At 53.7% G+C, this 25,518-nt stretch overlaps 5 protein-coding genes across 5 annotated transcripts; 3 read left to right on the forward strand and 2 right to left on the reverse strand.

Annotated features, from left to right (window-relative positions):
* Positions 1 to 183: 183 nt before the first annotated feature.
* Positions 184 to 6,119, forward strand: M421DRAFT_418665 (ras GEF). Its single transcript, XM_033591868.1, has 2 exons — positions 184 to 691; positions 908 to 6,119. Exons 1-2 carry the CDS (start codon positions 414 to 416, stop codon positions 5,739 to 5,741), a joined length of 5,112 nt encoding a protein of 1,703 aa, XP_033450596.1. The 5' UTR covers positions 184 to 413; the 3' UTR covers positions 5,742 to 6,119.
* Positions 6,120 to 6,810: 691 nt separating this feature from the next.
* M421DRAFT_418666 (cytochrome P450) lies at positions 6,811 to 9,173 on the reverse strand. The gene is made up of 2 exons (XM_033591869.1): positions 8,677 to 9,173; positions 6,811 to 8,627 (listed from the first exon to the last, which is right to left on the reverse strand). The coding sequence occupies exons 1-2, from the start codon at positions 8,901 to 8,903 to the stop codon at positions 6,950 to 6,952; spliced, it is 1,905 nt and encodes a 634-aa protein (XP_033450597.1). The 5' UTR covers positions 8,904 to 9,173; the 3' UTR covers positions 6,811 to 6,949.
* Positions 9,174 to 9,831: 658 nt separating this feature from the next.
* On the forward strand, positions 9,832 to 10,552 carry M421DRAFT_412429 (uncharacterized protein; the record flags this gene model as incomplete). The annotated part of the gene is made up of 1 exon (XM_033590421.1): positions 9,832 to 10,552. One exon carries the CDS (start codon positions 9,832 to 9,834, stop codon positions 10,336 to 10,338), a length of 507 nt encoding a protein of 168 aa, XP_033450598.1. The 3' UTR covers positions 10,339 to 10,552.
* A 1,442-nt stretch (positions 10,553 to 11,994) lies between these two features.
* M421DRAFT_372215 (uncharacterized protein) lies at positions 11,995 to 15,771 on the forward strand. The gene is made up of 3 exons (XM_033589760.1): positions 11,995 to 13,024; positions 13,072 to 15,420; positions 15,473 to 15,771. Exons 1-3 carry the CDS (start codon positions 12,192 to 12,194, stop codon positions 15,684 to 15,686), a joined length of 3,396 nt encoding a protein of 1,131 aa, XP_033450599.1. The 5' UTR covers positions 11,995 to 12,191; the 3' UTR covers positions 15,687 to 15,771.
* A 7,958-nt stretch (positions 15,772 to 23,729) lies between these two features.
* M421DRAFT_418669 (tyrosyl-tRNA synthetase) lies at positions 23,730 to 25,415 on the reverse strand. Its single transcript, XM_033591870.1, has 2 exons — positions 24,978 to 25,415; positions 23,730 to 24,924 (listed from the first exon to the last, which is right to left on the reverse strand). The coding sequence occupies exons 1-2, from the start codon at positions 25,257 to 25,259 to the stop codon at positions 23,854 to 23,856; spliced, it is 1,353 nt and encodes a 450-aa protein (XP_033450600.1). The 5' UTR covers positions 25,260 to 25,415; the 3' UTR covers positions 23,730 to 23,853.
* Positions 25,416 to 25,518: the final 103 nt, after the last annotated feature.

Raw genomic sequence — 25,518 nt, forward strand, 5'->3', positions numbered from 1 at the left:
GAAAGGCTACGAAATGAGATGACAGCAGCTCATTTGCGACAGTGCTGGTCGCTGGGTGATCCTGTCGTGAAAGGCCTGACGAACGCACATGTTCAAGGAACATGCAGCCAATACGGGTGCAAGCTGCCGGGGGAAGCAAGGAGCTGGTTGTACTTTGGACTCGCGCCGCATAGACCCCGGTCCAAGTGTTAGGCTTGCCGCTGACTGGTGAAGTGCATCTGATGGCGCTCTCTGCGCGATGAGTGACAGGTCCGCAAGTTCGACCGTCGCTCTCCCTCCTGCCGCTTCGTGCTCATAATCAAGGGTGTCGCATTGTGCACACGTCACCTGGTGATGCTTCGCCCACGTTTCGCTTCCCGCTGACGGAGATCTTGCCGCGGTATTGCTGCGCGCTGAGCAGGGCATGGGGAAGGATGGCGGTACTGCAACCAAATGCCTATCCAGGCTCCCCTGCACCTGGTGCCGGGCAGCGCGATTTGCTCGCCGGAGCGCAAAACACAGACACGGCACCACGACGCGCTGATGACCAACGACGCCTCCGCCGAGTGAAGGACTCGAAGGAGCAGCTGAAGAGGAGGACGCGAGCACGCGGCACGAGCAACGGCACGATTGACACCTCGACGAGCAATTCGACTTCGGCAGGGCGATCATACACCGTCGCGAACGTGCATAACGGCGTAATATACCTCAGGTGAGTGTCGCAAGAGCAGCGTTATCCTGTGCAGGCACATCCAGTGGTGTTGGTGTTCGTTGGCGTTTCGAAGCTCGGTCGAGGGTAAGGTCAACACCACTGGGAAGTGGCAGGAGCCACCCTTATGGAGGAAGAAACGTCGCGGTGAACCCAAAACACAAGATGCGCTTACAACCAACATCATGGTGTCGCCATCATAGCTGACCGTACTGCTAGGCCTGTCGTGCGCGCTGGGAATCAGCGCAATCTTTCGCAGCCAGATCCGTTCGTATTCCCGCCGAACACGCCCCCAGACAGCGCCACACTCGACTCCAAACTGCGTCCAACCAGCAATGAATGGGAGCAAAGCCTGTACGGCTCAAGGACACCGCGATCCGAACCAACTCCGCCGCTGCCACGGGACCTGATCACGGAATATGAGGCCAGACAGCAGGCAGAACAGACTCTCCACTCACGACCTATCGCTCACGCCCGCTCGCACTCCTTCTCGACTGTCGACGACCACACCGTGACCTCGGCGACCACTGAGCCTGGAACATTCAAGGTGGTTATCGAAAGACCTCCGTTTGGTGGGCGACCCAAGACGGCGGATACATCTTCATTGCCCCTGCTACAGGTACCAATACCTCACTACCGCCTCGGCACGCCGCGTTTCAGCACCAGGGGCACTGCAGATCTACGAAGCTCAGTATACACTCGCACATCAGCCACGGAGGAGTTCAGGAATTCGCTCCTGACTCCACAGCGCGCGGGGTCGCACTCGTTCGTGTCGTCACGTCCGCAGTCGGACGCATTCTCGCCTGTCCCTGCCAGATACCGTGCGACTATGGACCGACCGCCTGTCTCTGCCTCAGCACCATCTTCGTCGCGCGTCTCGCACGCCCCGATTGGACCTCGACTGTATGACGCCTTAACCCTTGACCCAGACAATAGGGCAGTTGTGAGATTCTCTCCATCTGGTGAGATTCTCGCAGCGACACCGTCACGACTTGTTGCGCACATCACTTCCCCGAGCTTCTTGGACTACGAATTGCTTTCGGACTTTTTCCTCACGTTCCGTGCCTTTCTCTGCACCAGAGATCTAGTTGCTTATCTCATTGCGAGACTGAGATGGGCAGTGAACAGACAGGATGACTTTGGGCGCATCGTACGTGTGCGAACATTCGTGGCTCTTCGTCACTGGATTCTGAACTACTTCGTGGATGACTTCGTACCATCGCAGAACTTGCGAATGTATTTCTGCGACTTGGTCAATGACTTATATGCAGATCTGAAGGCCCGTGTAGATGGGGGCGGCGGGGATGTCAAGATTGTTGGCGAACTGAAGAAGTGCTGGAGAAGGACATGCGTTTTATATTGGGAGATGGAAGACGGGCTGGGCAGAGACTATGCTGACGAAGAGCTACTTCCGGGTGGTTCTATGGAGTTGCCAGCAACGTACGAAGAGCCAGAGATGCCAATGACGACTCCAGCTACCCCACGACAGGTAGACCGAGATACGAAAGAGACCATGGGATCTAATCCCAGCGACCAATTTGCTAGTCGGCACATGGATTGGGCGCAAAAAGCTCGTCACACACCTCAAAACTCGTTGAGCTCGCCGTATGTCCCCTCAAACGAAGGCGGGACTGTTCGGGTTCCACTGTCGCCGGGCAGCGACGGGAGCATGCACATTTTGTCCTGCTCCCTCCCAAGGCGCGGTTTCCTGAAGAGTGAGCAAGCCATTAACTTGCCCTTCTACCCTCATCCAGTATCAAACCCTCCCGCGATAGCCCCACGGTTGGCAGCAAGCCCACAACAGCCGGTATCAAGTAAGACCAACGTTCGCCCGTCGCACACCCACAAGCGTAGTGGTAGCTTTTCCGATGCCATGAGGGACAGCAGAGCGCCTCTATCAATCCCAAAGAACGCTTCTGTAGATGTTACCATCTCCGCAGTCACGAGCATGCCCGGCAGCCTTGTGCGTGGCGGGCTTTTTCAACCAAGTTCGCCCTACATCGAACTAAAAGGCACTACTTTGCGTCACACACGGACACGTAGCGAGACAGATGGTGATGACATATATGCAGATATGCAGCTGCGTCCAGGTCATGCAAACAGCCCTGGAATGAAAAAGATCTTTGGCAGCGTGCGTCGTGCTCTCAGCATCAAGCAATCGTCAAATGGGAACCCGCACCTAGGAGCAAACGTCCACCAGCGGGTGGTACCTTCAATACGCTCGTCGAATCCCGGCACGATGACTCCGATGTCAGGAGGCGTTCGCAAGCAACGTACAATTCGAACGAAACCAGAGATACGAATCGATGCTTTGGCTTCAAAGGTCGGCGAAAGCTTTAAGGAAGCAATAGAAGAGCAGCTCAGGGAGGAGGAACAGCGCGGAGAGAGCAGCGTCGAGCCTCCTGATCTCGGTGGTTTTGAGTTCGAGTTCGAGAACCGAAGGAGTCCACCGCCTGGCGAAGGTCCACCGGATTCAAGGGATCCGGATCCTCGCGTGTACAGCACCATCACTACGGGCAGCAAGTCGATCCTCATCATCGATGACACTGGAGCGCCTCCATTACCCATGATGTCTGGAGCTCTGCCATCGGCTGCGGCGGAAGAGACACAGAGAGCTTCGAGTACGCCACCGATGGTCCTCCAACGAAACCCATCAATCGCTCAAAGGCTGGCTGAGGGAGACATGGTCGTCGTGCGCCACTCTGATCTGTACAAGGACTCGACGCCACCCAAGGTCTCTGTCGAAGAAAGACGTCTGTCCCGTCCCTCAGCACGACAGTCTCGAGGACCACACAGACGTTCCGTGTCGGAAGGTACGCAGCAGATGCATTCGTTCAAGCGGAGAGGCTCGATGCGGAAATCGATGGCTCGATCTTCCCTGCGTCGACATGCCTCATACAACAGTGTCCTCAGCGGTCGTCAAGGCCCGGAGAGTGTGGCTACATTCATGACTATGTCGTCGGACAACGACCCCTTCTTCCTGGAGCGCCAGGCGCCCCAAACAAATGGTCCTGGTCGTATGCTTCGCCGAAAGCCAGGAGGTGATCTGCGCGCTGCTGGGAACATGCAGGATCTCGAGTCGACCCCTCGCCCACACTCTACCGGTTCAATGTCCAATCGCACCCACTCGATCGCGAACTCGGTCATCCTACGATCAGATTGCTACGCTGCGCCAGAGCTCGAAGAGAGTCGCACCACAGAAGCGGTCGACGAGACAGTCGTCGTCAAGAAACCGATATCCTTGGTTGACACACATTCGTCACAGCCGAACTTGAGACCTTCGTTCGAAGCAGAGGTCGCCAAACTTGCAGCATTACCAGACGACACAGATGACGAGGGAGGAGTTGAGGCAGCTCTTATGAAGCTAGAAGGTCGCTATGAAAGGAAGTCTCCACGGGTGTCTTCTGTACGGACCTCTGTTATCGAACAACCTGAAGTCTACCGACCTACTGGTGCCCCTGATGAGCTATTCATCCCGCCATACAAGCTAAAACAGACGGAAGACGCCTATGTGCCGAAACAATCGGAGGAGCACGGTGGCGCCGACGACAGCCTCCACCGACCGCTCGCCACCCCTGGCGCAGAAGGCCAGGAGATGTTCCATCTCTCAGGAGAGAACTTCAACCGCCGGGTGCCTCCTGTTGTGAGCACCGCAGCTGAATCAGAAGACTCTTACTCCTCGGTACCGCTTCTTGACCGAGGTCTCAGCGACGTCATGGCTAGTGGGCGTACCCAGACATTCGACACGATGAGGTCCTCGGCTAAGCCTTCACCTCTGCAGCTCACCGAAAACACAACTGCCGATTCGACAGCACCTGCAACCAAACCCTCGTCCCCGAGCTCGTCAATCGAGTACGTTGATGAGACAGACAGCATGAAGAGGATCCCCCATGGCGCCACTCTTCCATCGTCTTCGATCGTACGCCAGTCATTTCTTCTCGATGAAGATGAAGACTTGAGCGACCTAGCTTCGACGACGACAGGCGCCAGGTCAGACGAGACGTCACATGGTGTACGAAGCTTCTTCGAAGACGAGCCGGCAGTGATGGACCAGCCATCGAGCAACCTTCCCATGCATCCCATGCGCCATCCTCCGACACCGCCTTCTACAGCAGACTGCTTGAAGGAAGCCGTACCCACGACAACCTGGGACAGAGGCCTACCCACACCAGGCTTGTCACCCACTGCTTCTCGACTCGACCAGTTCAGTCAACCCATGCCTGACCAACAGATCAAGTTGCAGGAGTCGCCACATATTGGACAGCCAATCAAGACTGCTCACCTGCCTTTCGTCATGGCCTATGATGCCGAGCTACTTGCCCAGCAATTCACAGTTGTGGAGAAGGATGCTTTGGACGAGATCGACTGGAAGGAGCTCATCGAACTTCGTTGGAAGCAGTCATCACCTCAGATTCGTGATTGGGTACACTACCTTCGTACCCAAGAGGCGCGCGGCGTCGATGTCGTAATCGCTCGATTCAACCTAGTAGTCAAGTGGGTAGTCTCTGAGTGTGTTCTCACCGAGGACATGGAGGAGCGAGCTCGCTGCATCGTCCAGTTCATCCATATCGCCTCGCACGCGCGAAGACTCAGAAACTACGCCACCATGTACCAGATCGCCATCGCGCTGATCTCCAATGATCTGTCACGACTTCACAAGACCTGGTCTCTCGTACCTCTGGCCGAGAAGCAGACAATGAAGGAGCTCGAAGCCCTCGTCCAGCCACTGCGCAACTTCCACAACCTTCGTCTTGAGATGGAGACAGCCACAGTCGAGGATGGATGCATCCCTTTCATTGGCATCTACACCCGAGATCTGATCTACAACGCTCAGAAGCCTGCTTTCATCGATGCGGTACCTGTCGACGGCGAACGACTTGTGAACTTCGAACGACACCACACAGCAGCCACAATTGTCAAGAACCTGTTGCGCCTACTCGAAGCAAGCTCCAAGTACAACTTCAGAGTTGATCCTGACTTGATTAGCAGATGTCTCTGGCTTGCGGCGCTCAGCGATGACGAACTCATCAAGCGCAGCCGCCAATGTGAATAATCAATACCGCACATACACTTTCCTATCTCTCGCCATTTCCTTGTCAATACCCATCCGGATCAACCTGGCGTCCGGCACGAGTCACGGCCTGCATTCGCAGCACATTTACTGCACACATACACTCGATGTTTATTGCCATTTTCTCACTCCCTGTTAGATCTAAGAGTTCGCGCTTGAAGATAATATTCTGCTCAGCAGCAATTTCCTTTGTCTGATGGAAATACAATGCGTCTGTAGTGTTTCGTTGTTATTGTATATAGAAGGCGAGCGTGCTGAGACGGCTTAATGATATAATCACCAATCACTTCACCTTTTAGTATGCCCATCTGCGGCGCAAAGCTCAGATAACCCCCCTCGCCCGCAGATTCATGCAACCGCTCACCAATACAGTAATGGGAATGATCCGATCTCGCCATGATTCGGCATACTGAGGATTCGACCCCCCCCCCCCCCCCCCCCCCCTCGCCATCCCCTCGATTCACGCTTCCTCCACCGTACCTCGATGTGAATCAGGCCGCTTTCCCATCTTCCTTATCCAGCAGCAACCGCATGTACCATCCGACCCTTACAATCATATTGTTTCCCTCTTGATAGAAACCCTTCTTCCCCCCATGCGCACACCCACGATCCGCACTTAGCAGGCTCGATTTGCATACAGCGCCAAGGCGACGGCGCTTAGGCTGCGTCATTGAGGCACAGTCGACGTACAGGTCTGAGGAAAGTAGGGAGGAAGAGGGGGTCCACACCCACGTGCGCGCGTGATCAAAGCCGCGCTCTGTGTATGAGATCGCTCGGTGTACCCGAGATTGAGGCGGAAGAAGGAAGTGCGCAAGGATTCGTGGCCTTAGCGAGGAGCTGACGATGGATTTTTGGTTAGTGGCGAAGGATCGAGGCCTTGGCGTGGAAGCATGAGAGTGAGGCTGAAGGATCTGGTGGGTTGATCACGGAGATTGGCAACGGGTATGCGGCGCGCTCCGCGGAGAGGGTGTGTGGCGTGGGCAGGATGATGATGCAGGCGCTGATGTTTCCAAGGAACGATCATGGAAGACTCGATTTCGAGAACAGAGATACTGGGCCCGGGATCGAGATTCGAGAGTGGCCTGATTGTCTCTGAGTGTATTCTCTATATGTGCCCAGGTTCCTATGTGAGTTGTATACAAAGTGCTGTTACGAATATGGTAACCATATACACATGCCAACATGTCGACTTAGTTGTCAAACCTCTCTTCTCCCCGTCGAACTAATCTTATAGGCACGCTTGTTCCCCTCAATTGCAAAGTGATGATGCTAGCTACCTTCGTCTTCAGGGCGTCATCTGCTCTGTCGACAGCCTTCTGATAAATCGTCTCTTTCTCTGCCCTGTTCATAGCGGCAACCTCTTCATCGGTACCCCACTCTTCCACTGCAAGTTCGACACTATACTGCGAGAAGATGACTGCAAGTACGGCCAGGATCTCGACCTGTGCGAAGCGCCGCCCGATGCAGGATCTGAAGCCGTCGCTGAAGGGGATGTATGAACCCTTGACAGGCTTGTAGAGCGATGCGGACGTATCCTCACCTGATGGACCACGCAGTTCTTCATCATCATATGCAATGTCTACAAAACTGCCCTCCATCTTTGTAGTTGAGAGCCAGCGCTCGGGGCGGAAAGTGTCCACATCCCTCTTTATACCTGTTCCTCGTTCATTCGAACCATTGGGGCCCGCCGGCCAGTACTTTGGATTCCTGTGAATCGCCGAGTTGAGAAAGATGTGGGTTCCGCCTGGTACGGTATATGTCTTGTCGCCCAGGGTGAGGTTCTGCGGTCGGCCTGGTGCTGTAGATTTGGGGATATTGACGATTGGCTGCAACAAGCGTAAGGTCTCGTTCATGACAGCGGCAGCCATGCCACCGAACAGCTTGGGGAAGTGCTCTTCGTAGATCCATTGCTCGATCGGCCTGCCGCTGAAAACTTTGTCCATGTCCTGTTGCAATCGTCTCTGAGAGTCCCGGTGCATGGCAAGGAAGATCAGGGAAAAGTGGAGAGTGTTGGCGGTTGTTTCGTGACCGGCCAGCATGAGAACAAAGGCATTCCCTAGCAAATCGCTCTTTGAAACATTGGTCTTCCCTTCCGTGATACCACTTCCGCGGATTAGAGCGTCGAAGAGGTCCATACCCGCGTTGTTGGCATCTCCGGAAGCTACCTGTTGCCTCTTCATCTCGTACAGCTCATCCATGTATTGTCCCCATTCTGCCACGGCGGCACCGACTGTACGATGTACCTTGACCGGGGATAGTGGCAGATACTTAGGTGGTATGATCTGGGTCCACATGATGTTATGAAGCAGTTCGCTGATAGCTTCACGATAGGTCATCTTGTGGCCTGCTGATTTCTCAGATCCGAGAAGCATCGGCTTTGACTCGTCGCTCTCGACTGAAGATGCTTGGTTCCTCTCCTCATGTGGCCACTTGACGCGGACATCGAAGCCTGCAGAACTGATCACGAAAAGTGCGAAACTCATCGTCGCGGAAGCTGGATCCTGTACGGTCTCGTTGCCTTGACCACCTGGTCCAGTCCAGAGACTAAGTAGTGATTTGGCATGGTGAATAGACTCCTTGAACACGAGCTGGTTATTCCGCTCGCCAAATGACGGAGCTGTGAGCTTTCGATGCATGCGCCAATCTGAACCTTCAGTTGAGACCAGATTTTTGCCATAGATGTCGAGAGCCCCGTACATCTCAAGAGGCTTGGGAAAATCATTGCGCCTGGTGGTAATTTGGGTTACGGCTTCCGCATCGGCCACAAACGCAGATAATTGGGTTATTGAGGGAATGATGAAGACATCGCCTCCGATCTTCTCGAAGGGCTCGTGACCTTTTCGATACCCCCATTCTGGATCTAGTAGGCTGAAAATAGGTTAATATGAGTCGCCCAGTCTAGACAGATACAACCTACTCAAACCAATCGCCCTTCCACGAAGCAGGCAAAATGACTTCTAGTATTGGAATCCAGATGTAGAAGGTTGCTAGCCAGAATGTACTGAAGATGTTCCATGGTATTATAACAACGGGTAGTCCTGAGCTCTTTGCGAGCGCTATGTTCTCCTGCCATTTTTTATAAAGGGCCACTCCCTTGAACAATGCGGCCGCTGCAAGAGCGCCGAAGACCAGGGTGAAGAGCATGACGCCCACTAATTCCAAAATGTGGAGCGAGAGAGGAGGCGGAAACTAAACAAAATGACTGAAAAATATGCAAAGCATGAGGATAGAAATTGATGATGTGGTCTTGTGCCCGGAACGCTGCTATCCGTTGAAGATGGCGAATGCGGTGACGCATAGACACCAACCTCGTCGGTCGTCCCTGCTTCATTAGCGTTTCACTAGGTGCCACATCATTCTCAGGCATCCTGAGACTTTCATTGACACTTCTGATGAGTGTAGAACCAGCTCGACTATTCAGTATAAAAGCCTATAGTTGGCCATGCTTAGTGACCGCGATGCGAGGTTATGGTCAGCATCAGCATCCTTCGTTGCAGTAAGCGTGATCTCCGAACGAAAGAGGCTTAGCTTACTTGGCGTCTCAGACAAGGATCTCCCTCAAAGTATCCACAACCTCACATCACACAGACGGTGAGCAGCACCCACTTCGAAGCGATGGCTACACCGATACACAGATCTGCGGTCCCGGTTTTTGCTGTGTCACATGCCATTTGATGTCAGAAGCGGCACCTCTTACTTGCACCAGTTCACCGCTGCATCGTTCAACACTCGGCAGATTATGCACGCAATTCTTCGACAACGCAAGTGCGGGTAGCTACTTTTGGCATCAGTGCTTCGCCAAGCATCGTTGGTGTCGCTTTGCAGCTCATCTGCATCTCGCAGGTTGTGGAAGTGACAGGGCGAATGTTGACGATCACAAAGCTCGAGGATTTGCACACAGCTTGCCACCGCTACGATCTTTGTCATGAGAAGCAGATTTGACTAAATTTACATTCGTCTCTTGCAATAATGAGTCGCATTGCTTTCTCGCAGAACGAAGCTTGCGTGGCGGGCACACCGACCTCACCGACTTGATGGCGGCTACTGCCATGCCAATTTGGGCTCGTCAAGCATGGCGTTCCCTGACAATGTCAACTGTCGTCGAAGCGCCTTCAGCGCCTCGTGGTGTCGCGATCCACGTGGACCCGCCACGGTCTCCATCATCGTGAGGCAAGGGACGGGAATTCTTCTGTTAGGACCAGAGCAATTTCGGTCGTTCGGAAACGTCTTCAGGGAATCTGAATCGCAACGTTTCGAAGCAGACTTGTCATGCATCCGGTCGGAGATAGTATTCGGCCAAAAACGGCTTGGGCCAACATTCGGGCCGCTTGCCTTTTCAGTGAATGTGATGGCAGCTGACCACTTGTCACCGGCACTTGAGCAACCTACTGCGCATCAACCCCATCTCGGCTCCTGTCATGCATTGTTGGTGTGTACACAGCGTCGCGAAAGCTCCGATTTTGGGAACAACGTCCCGGTCAACTTGTTCATCAGAAACAAAGTGATTTCAATGCGACCCGCGGTCGTGCCTGGATCCTTGGGACGCGCTAATCGTGAGGGGGATATCGAGAGGCCTTGAAACTAGCGAAGTGGGCGGCGCCTCTTCGGACCTGCCCTACAGACTCGTGGGAGCCAAGTGCTCCGCACACGAGGGTGACATGCGTCGTTTGAGCACATGGATAGATGAATGGACGGACAAATGTCCGCCAGACGCTGGAGCCCAATGTCGCAGATCTCGGGCACCAGATAGGAAGTATGAAGGCTATCAGATACCTAGGTAACTGTAATCTGATAGCTCTGATCCTTTTGATGAATCGGTCACTCGGAAGAAACCGACTCATCACATTGCGAGCACAACAGCCGTGAAAGGCGGTGTCGTGCCTGGTGCCATCATGAACAGCAAAGGTGCCATGCCCTTGTCCGAGCAAAAGCAGACAGCGACTAGCATCTCGACGCTCGGAGGCTTGACCAGCCATCGAAATTCAGCAGCGCACCACTTCCACGAGATGTTCTCGAAAACAGCGGCGTTACAGCTCAAAGCCTCAGTGGAGGAGCTAGATGAATACTAGGGACCATAGTCAAGTTCCAGGGCATGCCGAGAGAGCTCGGATCGTCGCGCTCATCTCAGTCCAATTGGCCGCGGTCGTACTAATAATTATCGGGCAATATGTGAGCTGCGAGCGATTTGCTGCTGGCTGCGCTGTCGCTGGCGGCTGAGAGAGGGAGGTGTGTCGCGCGGAGAAGCGCGCATGCCGCAGCAACAGCAAGACCAGCGGGCGATGCCACCAGGTCCGGTAGTGCTGGTGTTGCAAGTCACGTTGCTCAGCTGGCCTTACTGCGGCGTTGGCATCAGTCTCAGCCCGAGGTAGCCGACACCAAACAGCCGTGTCTGGCTGCTGGGTTGTCGGCTGCGGGAGCGACGTTTGCCGTCTGCAACAGCGCCGTGAAGGATGCAAAGACGGACGAGGGTACCTACCGCTGTGTGCGAGCAAAGGCTCCTCTGTCATCTTGAGATGGCACCCAGCACGGCGCGCAGGCGGGCACCTAACGCATGGCTTGCTCCCAGGGGCCTGGTAGTATCTTGATGCTCTTCGGCACAAGCGAGCTGCACGTCGCAGCACGGCTGTCGCTGAATCGCGGTCGGCGCTCACTACTCGCCCTTGTGTCGCTCAAATCAGTTCTCCACCCGGCCTGGCTATCCCCTCTCTATCAAACTCCATGGGCGTATGTCGACGACGCGCTGCCGCCCGTCTACTATCCCTTCCATCTCCCTCGTGCCCGACGCCGCGCCAAGAGTCTTCCCGCGCGCCGCCTCGTTTGGCCTGCTCTGTTTGACTTTCGACATAGTTTTGCTCCTCCTGGCCGGAGACTAGCTGGCGCCCCCCCGTCCGGTGCCCACTGCTCAGCGTGCTCCCCGGCCACTTCGCCCGCACGGCCCGTCTTAGCTTTTAGCGCCACCCTCGCCAACCAGCAACAAACGTCGACGCATAGACTGTCCGCGACTCAACACCACTGCCCCTTGTCCTGCTTCGGATAGTTGCCTCCGGGTCCATGGTAAGGAAGTGTTGCTCAGGGCTGGGTTTTCCTCGCGCGGCTTGAGCCAAAGCTCCCGTTCCTGCATCGCACTCTGGCCTCCGAGCACCTTGCCCTGCGACGCTCTCCAAACTCTTCTCTCATCCCTCCAGCCGATGACGCGGATTGGCCTGTAGCCCGCACATCTCCTCCAGCCAGTCATCTTCTGACGCACTGGTGAATTGGTCTCTTCGTGTCCCTGCGACTGCCCAGTGCCGAGGCCACCCTCTCCACCAGCTGCCCCCCGCCGACCTTGTTGGGCTGCTGCCGTTTGGACCTGGCAGCTTCCGTAATCGTAGTCAGGTACTCCGTCACACATAGCCGCATGGCCTGAGCGGATCGCGTCTCTCGTATGTAAGGATGGCTGACCCTGACGCGCCCGCCCAGAAGAGGCCTCGTTTGGACTCCGTCAATCCTCCTGTGTACAATCATAACGGCCACGGCTTCCCTCCCCCTCCTCCGCCGCACGCCCAACCTACCCGCCAGTTATCTCATCCCACTCCCGCTCACGCTGCTCCCTCTCCTACCGCCCGCCACTATCCTCCCGGCCTGCCCCATCCGTCTCATTCCTATCCTCCTCCGGGGCAAGGACCTCCACCCGGACCGCAACCCTCGCCGTCACTGCCACCCTCCGATATACGCGCCTACTCAGACCCCCGTACCATCCCTTCACCTAGCCAACGTCCTCATGGCGCCGGTGGCCCTCCTCCGGTGAACATCTCCCAGGACAACATCGCTACATACCGGGCGCCACCCACTCCACAGTCGTCGACACAGCCAGAGCCGCAGAGCACCAGATCCAGCATCAGTGCCGACGTCAAGCCTCAACCACCACCTATGGATCATGGAGGTCACCAGAGTCCATGGGGTATGAACCCTGAGCATCGCCCTAATGGCCATATGTCCAACGGCTACAGCCACTCCATAAGCCCTACACATCACAACAATGGGCAGCCGTTCCATCCACCGCCTCCACCAGCTCCGCAGTACGACCAGGGCCCGTATGCGTCGAGCCCTTATGTGGGACAGTATGCAGGCACAGCTGGCCAGCAAGTACGGCGCAAACAGGTCCGCGCCACACAAGCTTGTAACCACTGTCGAACACGAAAGCAGAAGTGCGACGAAGCCAGACCATGTCAGTTCTGCAGGGAGAACAACTTCGATTGCCAGTACAAGGATGTACCACCTCCAAAGTATGTGGCAAATTTTCGGGCAAACGGCAGCCACTAACATATTACAGGCAAGATCGAAGCATGATGCAACTTCAAGAGAGCGTTAATGACATCGGCGACGTCTTAAAGAGTCTTGTAGGAGAGTTCACCTCGTGGAGACAGAGCGTAGAGAGCAGACTTCCCTTGGCTCAAACGCCTAACCAGATCTCGAACATAGCATCGCCAGAAGCAGGGTTCGTAGCACCTAACGCCAGGATCCCCACGCCGGCCCAGGGAAACAGCCAGATGCGCCGGATCAGCAACATGAAGACAGAGTCCCCCAATCTTCGACACTCACAGATGTCTCCATCAGCATCGCAAGCCATGACCCCAATCAAGCAGGAGTCAATGTTTGCTCCGCCTCAGCAGCCAGCCACTCCGGCTGAAAGCGTTAGAAGCGAACACAGTGGTGCAACAGGATTACCACCGAAGGAGAAGAGCGGATTGCAGAGTGACCATACCACCCCTGCACACAAGCTATTCGAAGAGTGGCACTCGATGGCAAACTTCTGTCGTAACGTCGACTACATTGAGAAGCTGATCGAAGGCGGCCACGAAGTCTCCGAGTACCCAATGCTACTCGAGCAGGACCGAGGCCTGCTCCGCGTCTGGGGAGTCGGCGAAGGCCAAGATCTCAACGACGGTGCTCAGGGCCCAGGAAGCCCTGACAGTGGTGGCGACGCAGACGCCTCCTCTCCAGCACCTGGCAAGGAAGGCCTCTGGGGCTATCCACCTGCCGATACCTCCAGTCCCGGAACAGTTCCTGGAGAGATTCCCAGCAGTCACCCTCGAGCGGAAAAAGAAAATTATGGTGGCCTTGGCCCAGATGGCAGGCCTGACTTTCGTTCTCATGTCTTGGGGGAGCTGTACGACTCGTACATCGAGAACATCCACAAACTTCATCCTTTCATGAATGCGAGTAAGCTCCGAAGAATGATCAAGGAGTTCAGCGAGCAGTACAGTCCGGACTCTAACGGCAAATACGCTGGATCGCCTGCTGCCAATTCGCTGGCCAGCCATCAACTTCACCAGGGCTTGAAGCGGAAACGATCCGGCAGTGCATACGGTGAGCCTTGGTCATCCAAGGGAGCGATCGAACGTTCTCTACGTAACGCCCTCGTCCTCCTCGTGCTTGCACTCGGCAAGGTCTGCGCTCACCATGAACCGCTGCCTTCGCCCCAAAGTGACAGAATGACCCATGCGAACGGAGGCTGGGGTGTCCATGCCAACAGTAGCTTCAACAGCGATACCTCCGATGACAATCGACCAAGAAATGTCGACATACTCCCTGGCATGGGCTACTTCGCTTATGCCACGGACATCCTTGGAAACCAGCAGGGTGGCAACACAGTGGCACACGCACAGGCGATGATCCTGGCTGCGCTCTATTTGAGTCAATTCGCTCGAGTCCTGGAGAGCTGGAGTTGGATCAACAACGCCTGCCGTGTCGTCCTCGTCCTTATAAAGGCAGACTACCAGAAGCTCGACCGAAACTGGTGCTTGGAGAACAAGGCCTCTCTGCCACCAAAAGAGCGTTACAGGCTCAACCTAGTCATGTGCGTATACTGGACATGTCTCCAGCTCGAGTCAGATATTCTGGCCGAGATGAGCACGCTGCCACCTAGCAGAATCTCGGACTTCCAGAGCGAGATCGCTTATCCGGATGGCGTCTACGAATCGGTGCCCATCGAATCCGGCATCAGCGTTGAGGAGAAGATGTTTGCCGATCCGCAGACACAGGAAGGCTCCATGCTTATGTACTCAAGCCAGATCTGGCTTCGTGTCATACTAAATGAAGCACACAACATGCTTTATGGCAGAAGTAAGTGGCACTTGATACTCTTGTTTCTAATATTGCTGACAACAGCAGATGCTCGCCGAAGCTTTGACACCCATAACATCAAAGAGGTTGCACACCGTGCTATAGCACATGTGCGCATCCTGGAAGACTGGAGACGAGTGCTGCCGCCTGCGCTGGCTTGGAACGACGATGACCCACCCGCCACTGACATCAATGTCGCGCGTCTACGTGCCAAGTACTACGGATCGATCTACGTGATCTTGCGCCCATACTTACGCATTGCAAATCATTTCATCGACTTCCCTCCCACAGGTGCAAGCGCACGGGCTTCTCATCACAGTTCCCCCGCGCCGACATCTGGCGGATCGTCTAACAGAAACGTACATCTATTGGTTGATTTATCGGACGATCAAAGAAGCATCATCGGAGTTGCTGTTAAGTGCATCAATGCCGCAATCCAGAGTACGATCGCTTTCGACCGTGTTGGTGCTGCTCCTAACAGCAAGTACGTAAAGTTCAACGCCAACGCTCGTACTCGTCGCTTGGTAGTTACCAACATTTTCGGCACCATGCATGCGTAAGTTAACTTTCAACATGATGCAACCTTGCTTGTCACTAATAGCCGATAGTCAATTTGGAAACATGCTTGTCCTCGCGGCAGTTTTTAAGTCTCAACTTTGCAGGTACCTACCAAGAGACACACAACTTACGAAGAACAACCTCACTCTTCTCATGGACCGGACCTGCAAAGTTCTCGGCGAGATTGCACCGAACTCTCCAATCCTAGAGATGGACCTCAAGATTCTGCGGAACGTTCGGAAGCAGCTCGACCTCTTCCCGTGATCATTGCAGCCATACAACAAGCCTCAAGCAGAACTTCAATTTGTTTGGATATACCCCATTTGGGCGGAGAGGACTCCCGATAGCCGCCACCGCGTAGCGCGCATTTGCTGTACACACTTTATCATTCTGCATCTAACTCGGCGCAAAGCATCAGTCATTTCTTTCTTAATTAGGCATCGAACACATACTCATTGGGCGGACCAGCGCTGAAGCTTTTGCGTATACCTCCTACCACAGTCACCGGCACGCGGACCCTGGTCGGATTTCTTTTGCTTGTGTGCAGGATGTTCATACCCCGGACTAGTTGGAAGCACGAGGGGGGCGGGGATTGCTTAGAAACTTTGGAAACAGACATCGTTGTCTGGAAGGGGAAATGTCGTTTGACCGCGCAATCGGCCACCAACTCCTGCGTCGCTGTGCGCACACCTATACCATGCTAGCCTCTCTGGCTTGTGCAGCTAACGGCCGTTTCTCGGTATAACTTTTTGGATACACGTCTTGGATGATATAGATGGTTGGCTACGGACGCCGTAGCCACTGGAGAGCTCACGCATCTCATGGCTGATTTACTAATAGAAGTGAAGTTGTCAAACTTTGTTCCACGGAATTTTGCCTTTTTCTTTGCTTCTTTATCACACTATTGGCTGTCCCTCCTTGTCCGCCTGATGTCGCGATGCGTCGTTCGCACGAAACGCCAGGCTTCACCGAGGTGCGCACGCATCTGACGCCTGCCTGAACAACTTTCGATACTGGGTTAGATCGCTACGATTACTGCATATACGATATGAAGCTCGACGCAAAGCGCCGCGGACACGTGCCGACCAAACTCAAACTCCACCATGTATACCTCTATGATTTGACAGCGAGATCGAATGAAGCATGAGCTGCGCAAATTACCCAAACTTCGCAGCGGATAGCCACGCTACGCTGCCGCTTTCTCAAACGCGTCTGTTCTCGGTTGCAAACATCGCAGCCCAATCTTAGTCATCTAGAGAAGTAAAGTGCAACAGTCTACGCCCCGCGCTAGATCATTGCTTGACGTTCCGCAGAAAGCTGCGTTCCTGGCGCAGCAGCCACTGCGTATGCGGCCGGAACTAACAGAGCGAACCATAGGGCGCGGCGTCGGGAGGGATTTCCGACCCCAAAGACTCAACTCCTGCTTCTAAGATGACGCCTGTATTAATTTATCCAGGCAAAGTGCTGACGAGTGAGGCTGAATTTGAGGCAGATATCTTCTCGTTCCAGCGAATCATGGATTCGACAGGCACGCTTTAAAACGTTGAGATCAACATACGGCCCAAAGCTGCAAGATGCTATGGCGTTCTGTTAGTCGTGATACAGAGTTTACAGCTAGACGAGGGAGACTCAACCGGCAGCAGGAGGTTCCCGCGCTTCGTCGATCAGCCAAGCCCCGCCATGAATTGCAGCGAGCTGCTTCTGTGGAATGAAAGACGCCGAACGTAGATCACTCGCACACACTTCCCAACTTGTCAGGTTTGGATACAAGAACAGTATCCGGGCTTCTTTAGTCCGCCATCCACTAGTCTTGGACACGGTCGGTCTGAGCAACACCATAGCATAACGTCTTGATAGCGGCACGAATAGTCGCCTGTCCTGGTCTGACCTCTAAACTTACTTCTGGGCTGACAGTCGAATAGAGTCAAGCATGGAACGCTACTGCCCAACGTCGCGCAGCCTAAAGCGCAGGTGCTGAGCCCGTAACAGAGTTGCAATACGGTCGCGGATTTGCTCCAACACTTGACAGCGGCAGAAACTCCGCATTCTTGGTCGAGAATTGCGAATCATGCTCCAGGCCCTCGGCTTACTTTAACCTTGCAAAAAGGAAACAAATACATGTCTGAGACTGGAACTATCATTCCACAAACACCAGCTCGCGAATATTGGTATCGGGCGGTGATTAAGTCGTCAGGCAATTAGGTATTGACGAGAACGCAGAGCGGATAGGCATTGCGTGGTAATGGTTGATGGCGGTCCTGGAGGATTCAACTGGGCATAAAGATCCACACCTGGCTTCATTCGCTGGAACGCGAGGACCACGTGATTGTCTCGCAGTGCTTGATCGGATCCGATCACAGAAATGAGAATGGTTTCGGTGAAGGTTGACGAAGGAACAAGTGACTTTACCCTACCTACTGACAGATGCAGGACTAAGGAGTACCCCGCTATTTCCCAGCCTCACTGAGGCCTGACATCCGCCTTGTTTAAGCCGACAGCAGCCATGCGACTGCATCGTCTCCAGAGACTCCGGCAGTGGTCAGCTTCAGACCGTGCGAACGGGCGTCAGGCGTACAGGCAGAAAGAGCAGGTGTCGCTGCACTGTGTCCTCGGGGAGCGCTTGCCCGCCTCACTTCAACCCACGTCCCGTCACATCGCGGAAATTATCCCACAACCACATAGCCCCAGACTCCAGAATCCAGACTCCAGACACGCCTCATGCCTTACAGCCTTATACGGCCTGCAACAGTACACTTCTGCAAAACATCACCCTAACGGAGAACCGACCACCAACAGCTGTCGCCGCTCACACCATCCCACACACAAAAGCAAACATGAACACACACATGTCACACACACAGGACTCAGCGGCTTTCCAAATCTGCAACTATGGGAATCCTCCCGGCGTGCGCCTCCAATCCCATTGTCCGAGTTCCTTCCCTTACCGATCAGCGACGCGTCGAGAGCGGGAAGGTCCCACTAGCCGACGTTCTCTGCCGTTGCAAAGCCCTGAACGGTGTGAGATGGCTTGGCAGCGGAGAGCAGGAGGGCATCTCAGTGCGCATGTAACGGCGATATTGAGTTTAGTATTGGAAATGTTCTCCGGAATTGTGAGTACTGATGAAAGTGAGCGGTGCGCACGTGGGTAGGCGGACAGAGCCCCTGTCCGAATCCGAATCCGGTGACGAGGACGGAGCGTTAACACCGACATCTATCGTGAACGTGCAGAATTGACATGGGTACCTAAGTTGCTTGAAACGTAGAGACCAAGTCCTGGTAGGTGTTGCAGGTATGTTGAGTCGGCGACATCTCCAAGACCTGCATCTATCAAGATCTAACGGTATTTCTGATCTCAATCCCGCGATGCAATGGTGTAGTGAACAAGGGATCTACACAACAGAAGTCAGTTTCAGGTTGACAGATAATTTTCAGAATCGTGCCCAAACGGCAGGGCATACCTTCCTAAACTCACAACAGCAGGATCTACTTCGCACACGCATCACGGCCGTCACAAAGTCACGATATCAAAAGCCGACTCCGCGCACCAGACGACTCAGCCTTTAAGATCAAAGGCCTGGCTCGGAATATGCGCCGGGGATGTCTTTCAGGCCTAGTTGTCTCAACGCGGATATCGAGATTCCGGATTAGACTATATGTATCCTTGTCAATCTTCAATCCCGGGTTTTATAAAAACGTCAAAACGTCCAATTGAACTTTATCCAAGGCAGTATCAATGCCTGCCCCGGCACGCAACAATTACTCCATGGCATATGAGCAGGCATCTGCACGAGCGTGGCTATGCTTCGTAGCAAGGTTGGGCCACGAGCGTTACCAGGTCCAGGTTTGAGAAGCAACTTACCGCAAGTGACAGGATGACAGGCCATATTAACCTTGTACCTCGACACCACGGGCGTCGACAGCCGACAATATTCAGACGACGTATGAATAACCACCCAATACACTAACACCGCCATAACTCCATGGTCATACCGATATCACCCTCGCGGCATCGCCCATGGACCACAAACAAAACTACCCCCGTCCCAGCTTGTGCGGATCCGCCGATCTGCACGCCGCCGCAAAACCACGGAGACAGCGCCTGTTGCGTAAGCGTGTCTGTTCCTCAAGTGTCAACGTGCTATAGCAGGCCCGAACCCTCTCGGACCTTCTTTGGCTCGGAAGCAAGCGAATGCGAGTCACAAGCTGATGGCGGCCCAATTGTTGCCCGGTCCCTAACGTCGACCCTATACAGACTACCAAAGAAACGGTTGCCGAGCATCTGCGTCCAAATTGTCTCACCATACCTACTGAGCAAGCTAGACTTGCCTCTACTCGGCAGCATTCAGATGTCTCTACTCGCGGCCCGAAAAGCATTCACGATTGGTCTTCATTACCTACCAGGCATATACAGCTAATGCTTATTACTTATGTATCGAGCTCACCATGTCAAGGCCCGGTTTCATGCGCAGTAGCAGTACCAAATATCTGCGTTCTTCCGCAAAGACAGGCCCGATTTACATTCAGGCCCTTTACTCGGTCGCAGCCGAGGGTACCGCGCACGACATCCGCGCCGACCGAATGCATCGGGCCGCGGTTTCGTTGACGCTGGCAAAGTCAACAGGCAACTTGCCAACGGTGGAAAAGCTTGTTCGGATTCCCGAGACAGCATACTTGGGCGGCAGTTGTCGGGTGTCCCAGAAAACAAGGGGGAAATGCACAAGCAAATATACTTCATGGCTGCCGACACTTGAAAAGCTTATCGAGCTGCTTGTTCATTGTCTGGAACACACGCCGATGTTTCTACACCAAGATCTTTCATCTATCTGAGATAGGTAAAATGAGATCTCGTTCTAAACTCATCTTAGTCAATCAGTGAAGGTAGGTAATGCGCACTTTCACGATCGAATCCGGCCTGGCCGAACTATTTTCACCGCTCATTGTTCACACCCGCAGCTGGCGGCCCCGGCTCGCATTCCGCGGTCAAACCGTTCGGACACGGACAATTACAACAACAAGCTTTTTCGATACATGGTAGGCTGGTAGCTCACGGTAAGGCACACGATACTGGTGTCGCAAGCAATGAAGCGGTCTGTCGAAATGGGTAGGCTGGGGCTCCCTGCTACGGATAAGCGTGAGAGTTTTTAGAAAGTAAATAAGGTACTTCTCCCCGGGCTTCCGGTGCCGGTCCGGCGACCGCACTCGATGTCGGAATGCTCTCCGGACGAACGACCGAACCGGATCTGTCAGGATACGGTTACAATAGGTACTGTGGAAGAGAGCTCATAACAGGTCCATTTCTGGCATACGGGCACTCAGCGGATACTCAGACAGCCTGGTTCGGCGCTACACCTCTCTACATAATCCACTTGGGCAATTGTACCGATAGTATCTATGATAGGGCCGTTGACGCAGACGCTGCGGGGCTGGCCACGGAGGTGTACGCTTCTCCGTTGGGAATCACTATAGTCAGCATTTGTGACTGCGCCGACATACTGTCCACTCGAAGGTTGACGGACCATGCATGACACTTTGATGGGATACACTTCATTGCTTGTCGGCCTAAGAATTGGTGTTACCAAAACGGTGTCAGGACGCACGTAGGGATGTACTTCATAAACTGGCCACAGTTGCCAGGACTGATGTTCGAGTCGCATTACTGTAACTGTGGATCAGTAGCAAATTGTTGACCGGCGCAACCAGTTTAAGATCGTGCTGTCCCATTTCACCGAGTCCCTTAACGACGAAGACAATGCCGTCCCTAGAGAAATTCGCTGCTTGCAAACTCGAGACAATCAAGAGATGGTAGTCCGAATTGTAGCTGACACCAGTATCGACATGGCAGACGTGAGTGTTGGGTCCAGGTGAAGGTCCAGGTAAATGTTCAGTGTCATCTTTGAAAGGCTTCAAGCTGCCACTGGAGGCAGGCGATGCAAAGAGAGAAAGTGCGATTGATATCCTCAGGAAGCTTGAATAATAATTGAGCTACGTTAGAAAGTCGCCTATCTTTGACAACAAGATGTAGTACGGAATCTCTTGGTCACAGAGTATGGCAGTCATTGCAGTAAGTAATAGTCATATAGTTGCACCATTGGCGTAGCCAGCGTTGCCAACGGGACGTATACGGCTACGGTAAGGGTCAATTGCTGTAACCTACGGCAATTATAGGCAACCGTAGCGTCCCAAAACCTACGTAGCATGTGTGGCATACGGACAGTAGGCGTAGATAGCTATAATTGGCGTAGTACTGCAGTATTGCTGTGCACGTGACAAAGCTAAAAAGCAAAGATAATTAGAATGTGCTTAGAGTGTGGTTTAAATTTGTAAATGTACAAAGTAATGCTATCATTACTGCTATAAAGGTAGGCATTAACACAAAAGAGCTAACAGACCTTATTCCTAGCTTTACAACCCTAATAATTGTACTTTAGAATAAACACTAAATTTTGGCGTAGTACTGCCTTACTACGCCTTAATCTACGGCTACTTCCTGTATGGCTATGGCTCAATATAATTACTGCTGCTTACTGTTGCCTACTGCAGTACACCGTAGCCGTAGATTCCAGTACTACGTCCAGCTGGCAACGCTGGGCGTAGCGTAGGCGTGGTTCGGAAAGGAAAGGAGCAGTATATTGCACCGCTATGACTATATTGGGTAAGGTGGTACAGTATATAGCACTACCCTACTGTTATGCCACAGTTATGCGACACGTAGATCTTACGAAGTCACGGTAGGAGCTTTGAGCCGTAGACTACGATGATATACCCTCGCCGTAACCATATACGTACGGTCAGCGACGCTATTCAGGGCTGTTTGGAAGTATGTGATCTGACTACGGACAATAGACGATGTGAAGAGTCCGAAGCCAAGGTTCGTGAGGACTCGGAATCGACACCAGCCTACATCAGCAGCAGTGGCTTGGTGCAAGAAGCGAGAAACTTCGTAGCATCGGGACTGCGCAGCGGCATGTATCAAGCGTGAACTGTGACCTAGAAGGACTACCTATTAATATTCTCTCTTTCGAAAGCGAGAGTCGGCTTCATTAAATCTCCGCATTCGTCTTGAAACAGTTCAGTGTCGTTGAAAGTTCGGTGTTGTGCTGCTTCCTGACCCCAGGGCTCCAACATGTTCCACCAGGAACCCAGAACAAGACAAAATACCGGACTACATCGGAGCACATTGCATGTGGGAAAGCGGGCAATGCGAGGTAGTGCTTCTTTGAGTGGAAAACAAGTCAGTCACTGGGTTGAGAACGACGACTCACGACTTCAAAGCAGATGATGCAGTGGATTGAATCTGCACACCATAAATAAAGTACGGAGCTGCTTCCTCCGCGGTCAGTGTTTCCGGTCTTTTTGATGCTGCAAAGACCATTCTCCAGCGCACTGTACTGTGACGACCCACACTTTTCAAACCGGTAGCGCATCTCATGCTCTCTCTGGTCTGGACACGAGAGAAAAGTATAGGTCCCAATCCTCACGCAATAGACATCTTTGACAGAAGCTCAAATAGCTCTCGCCTCTCTTCTGCTATTACTTTTTCACTACCTGGTCTGCTGTCCAGTTCATCCAGTCTAACATCTGTCCTTTACGATTGTGCAGAAGCTGCTCGTATACCTGCTCATCCTGGCCAGTCTCACTGTCGGCGCTCAATCTGTCTGCTAGACTTCCGGCTTCGACATGCTCTTTGGAAAGCCTGCTCGATCCTTTCCACGCGTGGAAGCCGGTGACCGTAATCTCCAAGTCAACGATAGAGGCGGAGACAGTGGTAAGACTCCAGGTGGGTCAGTCCATTCAACCTCTCTGTAACTATTCTGAACTGCGTTCAGTGACGATCATCAAGACTATGGTGTCAACGGCTACAATTACGGCATATGCATCCACTGTCTCTGCATGCACAGCTACAGCTTGCACGGCTGCGACGACACTGAGGTTGACCCAGCGCAAAACCCCCAAAACATCTCTCAGCTACCCTTTCCACTACTGATACGACACTCATCCGCGTCAGCTCACCCTGGGGATATTGAGGTGTGCAAAGAGTATCGAGCCGTGCGACCCATGCCTGTTCAACTCGCTCGGAATTGCGGAATGCTGGAGGCCGATACTGATATGCGGTGTCACCTACACAAGCCTACATCCCTCGACTAAGGTTGGTTGTGAGAAGTACAAAGTCTGAATCTTCCCACTTGCACTGCAAATGCAGTGACGTTCTCTTCGGTGCTGGTGATGCAGCGTTGTTGTCTTCGGTATGGGGGTAGTCATACTTAGTCCTTGATGAAATGCACAGATTCAAGCGCAATGCAGAATTGAAGGACAAGTAAAAGTAGGTTATGGGAGCAGCACAACACTGTATTTAAGAAAGAAGCGTACCAACGGAATCCGTCCACCTGCGTCAGACATCATGCATGGTTCTATGCTTCAGGATATCTAGCGATTACTTCTTCTCCTCAAGCGTCAAGTTCTCAATCGTCTTCTCCCCACCCTCAGTACCAACATCGACCTTGGCCTTGTCCGCGCCCTCAACATGCCCGTCGGGCTTGGCCTCTACCTTCTTGGCGGCTGGGTGGAAAGCGCCCTTGTTCTTGGCCTTCTTCTCTTTCTTCTTCTCCGCTGGCGGCGGCGGGTAAGCCTTCTGCTCGATCTCCTTCCACTCGGGGCTGTTCTGGAACTCTTGCTGTACGGGCTTGAGGAGCGCGTTGAGCGCGTCGACAACGGCGGGCTTGAGGATCTGAGGGGACAGGATGTCGGCTCTGTAGTCTTCTTGCATCTTGGCGATGTCGGTGTAGACGAGAGGATCGGCATCGCGGCGCTCGACGACGAACTTTTGTGTGCCATGGCGGAGGTAGGATGCTGGCAGGAGGACGTATTCGACGAAGGAGAGGACGCCGTTCTCTTCCACGACCTTGGGTGCGGCGTGGGCCTTCTTGAGCTTGCGCTTGACAATTTCTTCATTGTCGAGGACGTCAATTTTCGAGTCAGGGTCGGAGGCACTCATCTTGCCGCCTTGCAGTCCAGGAACCATGGGGTTCATGCAGTGGGCGCGCTCCTTGTAGCCGATCTTGGGGAGGATGTCCTTTGCGAGGGCGAAGATCTTGCGCTGGTCGACACCACCGAACTGCATGTCGACGTCGAGGTACTGCTCGTCGAGGGCCTGCATGAGCGGGTAGAGCAGGCCAGAGAGAGGTGCGTTGTCAGTCTGCTTGACGACTTCGGCACCAGCACGCTTTGCATCATGCTCCGAGGTTATGGATGCGAGACGGAGGACGTCCATCATGTAGTCGGGCTTGAGCTCGTAAGAGGAGCCTAGGACGAACTCGAGGCGGTCGATGGGCACGTTGACAGCCTTGAGGAGGGCGGTGATTGTGAAGCGGTAGTACTCGGCGCGGAACTTGACGAGCTCGATAGGCGCCTTCAGATTGTCGAGGAAGCCGTGGATATCGGCGAGGAGGATCTTGACATGGCAGCCTGCAGCGAGGAATTGAGCGAGCTTGAGGATAGGTACAAACTGCCGTCTTGTTAGCTACAATCACACTCCGCCCAAAGATGTGCAGAACCCACGTATCCGCAGTGCGGCCTTCCTGTTGTAGCGGTTCCCCAGTAGACCTTCAGTGGTCGATCCTCTTTGAGCGCTGCCTCCATAATCTCAGGGTTCAAGACCTCCTTCAAGTTGACCTTGATCAGGTCCAGCTTCTCCTCGTTCGACAGCTTCGCCGACTCGTCGTTGGCAGCAGTCTCATTCTGGCTCTTTTGTAACCTTGCCTTAGCATCAACCAGCTGTGCCTGAAGTTCTTCAATCTTCTTCTCGATCGTTGCGATCTCCTGCTTTATGGAGTCGGCCATGGTGTGGGGTATAGAGGGGTAACGCAGCTACTATGCCAATTGATGTGTTGCAGATTGTATGTCTGCAGGTGCAGTGAACGGAATAGAGAGGGAAGAAAGAGTAAAGCGGCAGTATATATTTCCGCAGAACCAAGCTCAGCTGTAGGATGGTGGTTGTTGCGGCGGAGCTGAAATGAGTCGAAATTGTGGTTCTAAAATTGGGTCTCCTGCGCCTCCGGTTGGCTGGCTACAGTCACATTTCAGAGTCTCCGCACAGCAT

Source organism: Didymella exigua, assembly GCF_010094145.1.
Source record: "Didymella exigua CBS 183.55 unplaced genomic scaffold M421scaffold_8, whole genome shotgun sequence".
NCBI classification, from domain to species: domain Eukaryota; kingdom Fungi; phylum Ascomycota; class Dothideomycetes; order Pleosporales; family Didymellaceae; genus Didymella; species Didymella exigua.

Excerpts from the sequence above, each read along its gene's own strand:
- M421DRAFT_418665 (XM_033591868.1), top strand. The coding sequence starts at position 414 with ATGGCGGTACTGCAACCAAATGCCTATCCAGGCTCCCCTGCACCTGGT. Across the intron at positions 692-907 it reads AACGGCGTAATATACCTCAG|GCCTGTCGTGCGCGCTGGGA; the intron begins GTGAGTGTCGCA and ends CCGTACTGCTAG.
- M421DRAFT_418666 (XM_033591869.1), bottom strand. The coding sequence starts at position 8,903 with ATGCTCTTCACCCTGGTCTTCGGCGCTCTTGCAGCGGCCGCATTGTTC. Across the intron at positions 8,628-8,676 it reads TGGAAGGGCGATTGGTTTGA|CCTACTAGATCCAGAATGGG; the intron begins GTAGGTTGTATC and ends ACCTATTTTCAG.
- M421DRAFT_372215 (XM_033589760.1), top strand. The coding sequence starts at position 12,192 with ATGGCTGACCCTGACGCGCCCGCCCAGAAGAGGCCTCGTTTGGACTCC. Across the intron at positions 13,025-13,071 it reads AAGGATGTACCACCTCCAAA|GCAAGATCGAAGCATGATGC; the intron begins GTATGTGGCAAA and ends AACATATTACAG. Across the intron at positions 15,421-15,472 it reads ATTTTCGGCACCATGCATGC|TCAATTTGGAAACATGCTTG; the intron begins GTAAGTTAACTT and ends AATAGCCGATAG.
- M421DRAFT_418669 (XM_033591870.1), bottom strand. The coding sequence starts at position 25,259 with ATGGCCGACTCCATAAAGCAGGAGATCGCAACGATCGAGAAGAAGATT. Across the intron at positions 24,925-24,977 it reads GAAGGCCGCACTGCGGATAC|TTTGTACCTATCCTCAAGCT; the intron begins GTGGGTTCTGCA and ends ACAAGACGGCAG.